Source organism: Cyprinodon variegatus, unplaced genomic scaffold (assembly GCF_000732505.1).
Source record: "Cyprinodon variegatus isolate N-32 unplaced genomic scaffold, C_variegatus-1.0 Scaffold66, whole genome shotgun sequence".
Taxonomy (NCBI): Eukaryota; Metazoa; Chordata; class Actinopteri; order Cyprinodontiformes; family Cyprinodontidae; genus Cyprinodon; species Cyprinodon variegatus.
In genome coordinates, this window is record NW_015150519.1 from 191,657 (window position 1) to 202,211 (window position 10,555).

The window sequence follows — 10,555 nt, forward strand, 5'->3', positions numbered from 1 at the left end:
GCTGAGCATATTTACGACAGTGCTCTTTTACTTTCCCCCTCTGGGGGGAGCCTCGCTGGAAAATCAACACCGGTTTTATAGTATACCTTTAAAAGTAAAAGCTGTAAGACCATCTCCAAGTTGTTTGTTGTTCCTGTGACCACAGTTTAAGATATTTAGAAATTTAAGGCATGTAGCCAACCTCCCTAGACATAGCTGCAGGATGAAAAATCAAAGAGACAGATAATACAATTGGTAACAAAAAAGCACAGAAAAACTTCTAAAGAAAGTAAAGATGAACTTCAAGCTCAAGGAACATCATTATCAGATTGCAGCACCCATCATTGTTTCAACCAAAATGAACTTAACGGGAGACGACCCATGAGGACACCATTACTGAAAACAAATCATAAAAAAGCAAAACTGGAATTTTCCAAGCTAAGTGTTGACAAGCCACAAACCTTCTTGGAGAATGTCCTATGGACAAGAAGAACAGAGAAGACTCTGTTAAGTTCTGGGCCTGCTTTGCTTCATCTTGCACCTGCTCTGAATCCTGTTGAGCATCTTTGGAAAGAGCAGAAATATGCCGTCTGGAAAAGGGACCCTTCAAGTCTTAGACAACTGGAACACTTTGCTGATGAGGAGTGGGCCAAAATACCGGCTGAGAGTAGCAGAAGTCTTATTGACAGTTACAATAATTGTTTAATGGCAGCGATTGGGCAACAAAAGATAGAGTTCAGGGTACTGACATTTTTTTCATGTCTGTTTCACGTTTATTTTTTTAAAGGATTATCTGACTTTAATTTTTTTCATTTTTAATTTATTATTACTTATGTCAGATTCAAGTTATTTATGCGACCCTTCTGCTTTTTGTATTGTTGAGTTTTTTTTCTTTGTTTTTATGTTCAGCACATTGGAATCATTTTTTTGTTGTTAAAAGTGCTATATAAAAAAGTAGATTGGATTGGATTCTGGGCTTCCAGCAATTTTGTCCATGCATATAGATAGAGCTGGTATGTAAATTAGACAGAGATAAACTGTTTGCTTGTGTACCTGAAGAAAGCAGTACTCTGTATGGTACAAATTTACAGATTATGATTCTTTGGTCCAACAGATTTTGTTATGGGCAGCTTTTAATTTAAGTAGTTTAGAGACTTTTATTTTTTTTGCTTTTATTTTATTGTAGTCCGACTTGAGGTTTTGATGGATTTAAATGCCCTGCAGTTTGCTTTGTGACACATTTCACTACTCAAGTATAAGTATTCCTGTGTTTAAAACGGGCTAATTTAGGTCATAAAGTCATTCTTAGTTTTTTGCATGCTTACATTTTAATCTATGTTTGCACTGGTGTCTGTCTGTATAAGTCCAGCTTTGAGAGATATCATTCATTTTCACATATTGCCTTTTACATATTACTCTTCAGCTGTAATAAGGTTGCATGGCATAGTTCATCACACACTCAGTGCAACAAAACCATATTTGTATATTAAAAAAAAACTGAGTAATTTATTTTTCTCATGAAGGGGTAATATGCATTAGTTTATGCTATAATTGTAGTTAATTCTTCTACAGACATTAGGTGGACTACAGGATTATTGTAAACAATCTGTTATGTATGATGCACTTTTTGCCCAAACCTATGTAAATAATGCATATTGTTCTAAAATGAAACCTGCAGTCATTCAACGCTGTATGTACACATTTGGGGCCAAAGAGAGGCTTTTTCGCCATTATTCAACTATCCATGTGTTAAAATATTTTCACCAGAAAGGAATATTTTTCAGACGAGTAAATAAAAAATGTTGTTTTTTTTTTTGTTTTTTTTTCCCACCAGAAAGGACGGGGTCTGATTGACAAAGAAGACCTGCAGGCAGTCTGTCATGAATTCAACCTGGAAATAAGTGATAAAGTCCTGGATGATCTGATGGAATACTGTGATACAGACAAGGATGGATTCATCAACTTTGTGGAATTTGCTAATTTCCTAAACTGGAAGAACAGGATGCCGATCAGCGGTCAGTTAAAGATGTTAATGTTTGGATGAAAGTTCTGAACAAACCATCACCTCTAACTCACAGATAAAGAATGAAAAGAACAATTCTTATTTTCCCTGAAACCACTTGTCATTTCTGAATCATTAACATTTCTGGTGTTTGGGTTTTTTTTTTTTCCCTGCAGAGTGCCGCTCCTACTCTGCTGCAGTCAATGTGGGCAGAAAACCTTCATCAGAGCCACAACAACCTCTTTTCCCCCAGGATTTGATCCGGCCTGAGGACCTGGAGCCCATCGAACCAGGCAGCTCACAGAAAACTGTCAGGACACTCAGGAGACCCAAGGCATCTTCAGACCACTTCTCCACCGCTGCCTCAGAGATAGGGGCTTACATTGATGTGCCGCCTAAATTAAGTGAGTCAGGAGAAGGGCTTTGTCTGGACAAATAACGCCAATTTACACTAGATTATTTTCCAAAATAGTAGTTGAATTAGTAATAATGTAACCATAAAGAGACTAGTTAAGCAGCCTAATAATGTGTATACAGAGTAAGAACCAATAGTAAAATGAGACAGCACTTACTGTATTTTATGGTTTATGATTGCAGAATACAAAACAATATATTTATCAAACCAAGTTTCTGTTTTACTAATAAGAACCTTTCTAGCAGATTCTATAAATTTGTTTTCCTGTTTAATATGCTTATTGTTCAGATGGCCGCACCTATGGGATCCCATCCGGGCGCTTTGACGTTCCAGCTCCACGTATCAAAAGAATCAATGACAGGATCAACTACAGTGATTTATCCACAGCTGCAGATGTCATATTTCCACCAGTTTATGCTCAATGGGGCGTTCAAAAGGAGGACTTCTTCTGTCCTCGCACCAAGAAGGAGGTGAGCTGGGAACCTGAGCTCAGAGATAATAAAAAGTATGTCTTGGTAGAACAGAAGAACTAGAATTCAGAACTCCCTAGGCATTACAGATGGAAAGCACAAGGATGATCCTTGTCAAATTGGGACTACAGCCCTTTTGAAATTAACTACAAAAGCTACACAAATGTAGTTAACAGCTGAAGATGTCCATTACAAACCCCAAAAACATATGACGGTGTGTACATTAGCATGTGTCACACATGGTAGAAGAAACACTTGCCTTTATTTTTTAACTCTGAGGTGGGCTTTGCCTCTAAATCCTGGCATCCTCCTTCCTCTTCCTACCTCCTTCCTCCTCGGACAGCACTTATCATGGTGACCGCTGACACTTCCGCTTTGGCCTTAGAACCTTACTGGTTTGCATTATTCGGATGGACCCCTTTCTATGCAGTGGAGCTCAACAATGCAGAAGATTTTAACTACCTGTAGTCTCTGTACAGGCTTTTTACTGTCTGAACCTGGGTTACCCACTTACGTTATAAAAATGTAGATGAATTCAGATAGATCTGAAATAACTCCTATAGAATCCTGTCACCTAGTTGCATTCGTAACCAGCTGCAGACAGTACTAATAAATTCTTCCACCCAGTGAAATCCAGTGCATCATTTAATTCAAATTTTTGAAAGTTTTAAAACTTCTTAAAAGTTTATTCTAAGCTGCTGTCATGTTGCTTATATTGTCATTTGCAGCATATAGGAGTATTACAAATCTGTTTACTTTTAAGTCAAAGTACAAAGAATTGAAGATAATTTAATCAAATTATTCCCTCATCCTCCTAGAGCTCTTCTGTTTCTCCAGTTTGTGTCTCAGGATGAAAGGAATTCAGTGATCCATTTCATTGGAAGGGAGAACATTGCTTTACGTTGACATCCTATCTGGATGTAGTGTTTAAACATTTTCTAAGCAGATAGGAAATGTTTAAAGCTCATCGTCCATGTGAGGGCCCCTAAAGATTTATCAGCTGAATTTATCAGAAAATAGCTCGGGCACTTTTCAGCTGGCGCAAGCCCAAGCTTTTAGAAAACTGAGGTGAGCCTATGCATAATGTAGTATGAATGAACTATCCATCCATCCATCCATATTCTAACACGCGAGGGGTGCTGTTGCCCATCTCCAGCTGTCAATGGACGAGAGGCGAGAACCCTGGACAGGTCGCCAGTCCATCGCAGATGAATGAACTATATATATTTAAATATTTCTTTAAAAACGTTTTTAATGTAAATCCAAATACATTTATATGAGATATACTGCAAAAGGCATCTCATAGTTGCCATGCTCATGCATAAGGGCAAATGTATAGCTCCAATGCAGCAGATAGGGATGTGAGGAGGAATTGCTTTGGCCAAAAATACATGACAGCTTGGTTTGAAGATCAAATCCTGTATGCTACAGTATTGACTGCAGTGATGAAGCATTTCTTACCAAAGACGTCCTTAAGCCACTGAAATAAAATACTTTTGTGTAAAGTTGTATGAGGAATATAGCCTCCGACGTTGCAGTAATTCCCTCTCACCAAGCAGGTGGCAACAGTGGCCGGCAACTTCACAGTTTTAACAAAGCGAAAACAACAGACTTTCAGTAACGGGCACCTTTATTTTATTTTATGAGTTTTGAGTTCCTTTCACAGCGGGAACTGCTTCAGTACATTGAATTAGAGTCCAAAAGTTATTTATTTTAATTGGGGGACCGTAATCATTTATCATCTTAATCATTCATAGGAAGTAATGCAATGTATACAGAAAATGTTACAAAATGTAGATAGTTTTTGTAGTTGATGCAATCTTGTAGAAATACATGAAATATTGAATTCTGACTTCTTTTTACCTTCTGGTTCCAGATTCATCAGATATTCATGAATATTGGTGCGAACATTTCTGAGGAAACATTTGAGGAGGCCTGGAAGCTGGCCGCCATGAAGCACCCACATGGAGAAGTTTGTGTGGATGTCTTCCATAACACACTCAAGGAAATAAAAGCATTGTAAATCAAAATCTTGCTGATAATATAATTATTTTTTTTTATCTTCTTTATATTTTTTACCATATGACAATATTTGAATTGATGCAACAAAACAATAATTCCTGATTTTTAGTCAGTTTTTCATCTTAAGGAGCCTTTTTTTTTTTCTATTTCAATTTCCATTCAGTTGCCAAATTTACAACACGTCATCTCAAGGCACTTTACAGTTCAACCAGATCATACAGTCAAATAGATTCAAAGTTTTCTATCTAAGGAAAACCAGTTGATTTCATTGACTCATTGACTCAAATACAATCCCTCACTCTAAGCATGCTTGTAGCGACAGTGGAGAGGAAAAACAGGTGAAAATCCAACACTGTATTTGTTGAATTTTGAAGGGATTATCTGAGGACCTGAATAACAGTAGGCAGGTTAAGCTTTGCTTTCATTATGGGGATGTAAAGAAGGCAAGTTTATTTACACACATGGACATATGTAAAGTCCGACTTTAATTTGTCCATTTTCATAGATTCTCTTTTATTATTATATTATAATGCTTAACTAGCCACAGACCTGTACAGACTATATCCCATAAAGAAAACACTGAGTATTGTCCAAAGGAAGGTAGGCCAGCAAGTTCCTGCCACAACCCATCATGTCAGTGTCTGACGTGCAGGGGACTACAAGCGTCAATGTTTGACAAACTGGGAGAGAGAAAGCTTTGGATTATATAGTGTCAGCTGCTCTGCGGAAAAAAAACAACTCAAATTATTCAGTTTTCAGTTAGATTATATTACATTAGATTTACCAACATTGAACAGAGTGAGACAGCTTAATCCAATTAGAAGGGTTGGATTAAATTAATTAATGACACAGGCTGGCACTTAGCAGAGGCTAATCTAAATGCAGCAACAAAACAGTTAAAAACTATGTGAAAAATCAGCTTTGTGTGCATGTAGGTGATTCACAGGCATGCTAAATTGTTTAAAGTGTTCTCACCATGCACATATTGACATGAGCCAGGCCAGCCACACTCATTTAATCTCATTAAGACTCCACAAGACATTCAGCCGGAACAGAAAAGCCCACGCAAACTTCTAGACAGCCCTTATTAATATAGCAAAAAATATAATATAATCCGCCTCATCTGTCATCAGGCATGAATAAATGAGCCGCTAATGATTGCATCCATTCTGTTTTACAGATAATGTTTTGTTATCATTAATAATGCAGGAGACAGTTTGAAGAATGTGTCGACGGAGCAGTTATGAACTGGTTTTATGTGATGTTTTCAATCGGCGACATGTTTCTAACAGGTAAGACACCATGCCGAGGGGGAGAATTTTGGCACTTTTCCCTGTTTACACTAAAAGACGTAATTATGTTGGAAATATTTCCAAATTGAAAGAGAATGACATACCTAATGAATTACCCATTCAGTCACTGGGTAAATACATAGAGTGGATGCGCTGAGTTTTTTTCAGCTAAATAAAAACTACACTGTAATAAATTTTGGATCAAAGGAGGAGCTTAAAAAGTTAACACACAGCTTTAATTACTTTAACTACACACCAGTGATCCAACCAGGAACGTAAACTGTCGGAGGAACATGGACAGTAACAAAGCCTGCCTTCTATCATCTGAAGAACATCCCCAAGAACAAAGGCATACTGTCTCAACAGGATTCCAAAAGGATTTTTCCTGTTTATCTTTGGTAGAATTGATTACTGCACCGGTCTTTCTAAAAAGCAGCTGATTCAGAATGATGCTGCCAGCGTTCTCACTAAAACTAAGAAAGTGGAGCACTTCACCCTGGTTCTGAAGTAATTTCATCGGATCGCCATATCTCAGAGAATAGACTTTAAAATACTACTATTGGGCTATAAATCACAGAGTGTCTTAAAACTATAATATATTACAGACCTAATCTTCTGGCTCAAATCGACTCTGCAAACCCAGAACCAAACATAGAGAATTAGCTTTTAGTTATCATGTCCCACTAAGCCTTCCAGAAAACTGTCTAAGTGATGAAAGCCTAAGTTCTTTTAAATCATACTTTAAAAAAAACAATTCTGATAACGCACACCTCTTTGAATTCACTTCTTATTGAAATTTTCTTTAAATCTACTTGATTTACCTTTGAAATGCATTCAATGTGGTGCTGAATTAGTAAGTTTGCTCCCTTATGAAGAAACTAACCGTTCTTCTTTTATACAATTGTCTGATTAAATACAAAATAAATTGCTTAAACAGTTAATCAATTTCCACATTAATTGATCTGATCCCCAAAAAAGGGGGAAATTATGATATTGCAATGAAGTATACAGATAAGTCAACCAGCTCATCTACAGGTTGAATTTCTTCCATTTTAAACTCCACAAAGCAAGACTAAAATGCTGTGAAAAGACTTTCAAGGAATAATAAATTTACACATTAACACATGGATGGTGGGGGGCTACTTAGTAGCTACAGCAGGCCTGAGGGAGACCATTAAAAGCAAGGCTGCCATAGTTTATCCACCAGTCAGACTGACCACCGCTTCACAGCCAGCCTGTGTGTGAAGCGTCTTACCCAAGGACACAATGGCAGAGACGGATGAAGTGAGGGCTTGAAGCGGAAACCCACTGCTCACAGAACAAACCCCTACCTCCTGAGTCACCATCAGGAAAAGCTGGCAGGTCTCAAAAAGGCAGAATGGGCTAAATCATTCAGTGTATAATCATTTCTCATTTCTGAATTGAGTTAAACAATGTTTTATGCATTTGGGGAGAAAAAATCTAAAGGCATGAAAATGGGTCAAGAAGAAAGGCTGCATCCACCTCTAAGGAGAAGTTGTGCAGATGATGCTTATTCTCTATCACCTTCATTTCCTGAACATCAGCGCCCCCAAGTGGGCAACTAGCAACCTAAAGAAACCTGTTCAGGCTTCCTTTGTTTCATCAAAGATGTGTGAGATGAAAATCATACAAATAGAAACCATCAGTGGTGCATAACGAGTATTCTGCAGCATCACATTCCTTAATCTGCTTGGTAAATAAACAACAACCTTTGTTCTCTGGAAGAAAATATGGAATACTGTGAATAACACCAGCTTTGTGGAAAAGGAGCTACTTCACCTAAAACAATATTAAAGTGCACCTTCATCTATAAAGTTCCTAAAATATCGATCCCACACTTTAATATCACTGAAGAAAATATTTCTGTTCTTTGTTTATTGGTATTTTTTAAGAAGACAAAGAAATAAGATTCTGACTTATTTTCATAATAATTATTTACCATTGAGTTATTGGGAAGTTAAGAACTTCTCTTAATCCCAGCTAGATTCCAAACACTGAACTAATGCTTGTTATCAACAGTATTATTGTAAATCTGTGCAAATGCTTGTTTTCATTAAATATAAGTAAATGGGTATAATTTTAGAAATGTATCAATCTTCATGCATTTTTATGCTAATGTGCAGAAAACTAATTTCTTAGCAACCATGGTGAGGATATCCACAAGTTTTCAGTTTATTCTTTACTGCAATCACTTGGCTTCACTTTCGTTATAAAAAAAAAAAAATAAATAAATCAAACCTTTAATCAGAGCATTTTTTTTTTCAGTCCGAACGTTAAGAAAAAAAATTAGCAGCCATTAAAACCATAAATAAATAGTATTATAGTATTTTACTCTTTATTGTTTAAACATGAGGAACATATTTGAGTGCTTTTTTTTAATTAGATTATGACTTATCAAATAGTTCTATATATCTAAGTTAATGCTGCCTCCACACACAGCAAAGAGTTGCATCTGGGCCATTACATCTCCAAATCATCCACTAGCCTCCATTTAATACCAATGATTGTTTGGAAAGAAAGGCAGTAAAAATTGAAATATGTTGAAACAAGTGAACTCTGGTCAAACCTTAACTTGAGTTGCATGCTTTCATCAGCTGGGACTAATCCAGCAGGGAAGTAAAAAAAAAAAAAATTTGCATACAATTTTCTATTTTTTATTAAAGAATTTGGATATAATAAGGCATGACAAAAAGGATACTCCAACAGTACCTGCCCACATATTTGACAATGCAGTATCCATGGTTTCCTCCCCTGATTATATAAGAAAAACACCTGGGACAGATTTGTTTGGTGTTGTCAAACATTGCAGAACATGAGCGCTGTTTCTCCAATGCCAACTTAAATGCAGCAATAAGCACCAATAAACATAGCTCGATCTCCCATGAGGATAACAGTTACTCACCTTTACAGTTACAGGATGGAGAAGCTCAATCTGAAACCAACCTGCCATCTGATTATTTTAACTAGCTGAACACTGGAAGGCAGTAAGAGCCTTTAAAAAAAAAAAAAAAGGTACCTGGTCCAAACATAACACTTTGTTAAATTTCATCCCATTGAAATCGGGTATAAACAAGCTTTTCTCAATTGGAACGCATCATTTTTATTTGTTTTTAATCTGCAATGCATTTTCACCAGACTAACTGATATTACCACCTTCACTAGACAACATTAGATCTTTATTGGAACGTTAAGCTTTAGGTAGCTCCAGCCAACAGGGACAGAGCATTATCAGCACGGCCTGTAAATAGACTCTGATGAACTGAAACCCCTAAAGGCTGCAGCAGAATCAGCACTTATGTTGCTTCTTGTTATACGAGGATCAGACTCCAAGAAGACAATTCTGCTGATGCAGACTGCTGTAAATATGATCTGTGATGTAAGCAGGTATGGTGGTGTTCAGGTAATAAATTAAGGCTCACGAGTGTAATAAAGATGAAACAGTTTATTTATAGAAAACAATAGAAAACTCAGCAGTCCTGAGGAACATTCCAGACTTTGGTAAAATGGTTTGAAACAATTCCTTCAGAATGAAAAAAATAATAATTAACTTCTGTTCAGCTGATGGTTTCACAGGCTGTTTGGGAGATTGCATGCGTACCATCTGCTGAAGAATCACAGATTTCATGTTTTATGTTGGCAAAGTCTGAAAAAAAAAACTAAAGGCAGAAAAACTTAAAAGGAGTGTTGGGGAAAAAAAAGCAACAAAAAACCAAAAAAAAGTTAATATCATCAAATTAAAATGTTCTGGAGCATTAAAGGCATCAAGGGAATAGTTCAAGTGGGGTATGGGTTTGTTTGCAGGTATGCTAAAAGCAGGTTTACCCATTTTTATTGCCTGGTTTTTCCAGTAGGAACATTAAAGAACAGTTTTTAAGAGGTCTTAAAAGTCAGGTATAAATCATCCACAGATTAACAAAATTCTGAAAGTTTTAAGAAACACAGGACCATACATTCTGGGAAATAACACCATCCTGGTTCTTTCCTTTTGTAGCCATTTTGGTGAAGATGTGTGGAGAGGCAGGTTTGAGAGTCTGATGATATTCCAGTTGGGGCCAAATTTAGACCAGGTATCTGCAAACCATACATCGCAAAATAACCCCTTTTTTCAGACCAGATAAAGAAAATGTACTGCCACCAACCTATCATTGCCTTTTCAATGAAAGACAACCTATAGTTCCTGACAAATATCTACTATAAATAAATAAAATGTTCATATTAAATGAGCATCACAACTCTGACCTTGGGTGAATTTTTGGGATCCTGAGAGGAGAAAAAAAGTGTCTTCTTGACTTAAAGGCACACTATGCAACATTTTTCAGTTAATTAATGTGTTCCATAAGGTTTTGGATGATTA

At 36.7% G+C, this 10,555-nt stretch overlaps 1 protein-coding gene across 1 annotated transcript in view; it reads left to right on the forward strand.

Moving 5' to 3' along the window:
- efhb (EF-hand domain family member B) overlaps positions 1-4,889 on the forward strand; it is a 13,919-nt gene extending 9,030 nt beyond the window's left edge. Inside the window, exons 11-14 of the mRNA XM_015371857.1 lie at positions 1,814-1,994; positions 2,158-2,385; positions 2,685-2,866; positions 4,743-4,889. Of these exons, the coding sequence (XP_015227343.1) occupies positions 1,814-1,994; positions 2,158-2,385; positions 2,685-2,866; positions 4,743-4,889 (738 nt within the window). The remainder of the gene's footprint in view (positions 1-1,813; positions 1,995-2,157; positions 2,386-2,684; positions 2,867-4,742) is intronic.
- Positions 4,890-10,555: the final 5,666 nt, after the last annotated feature.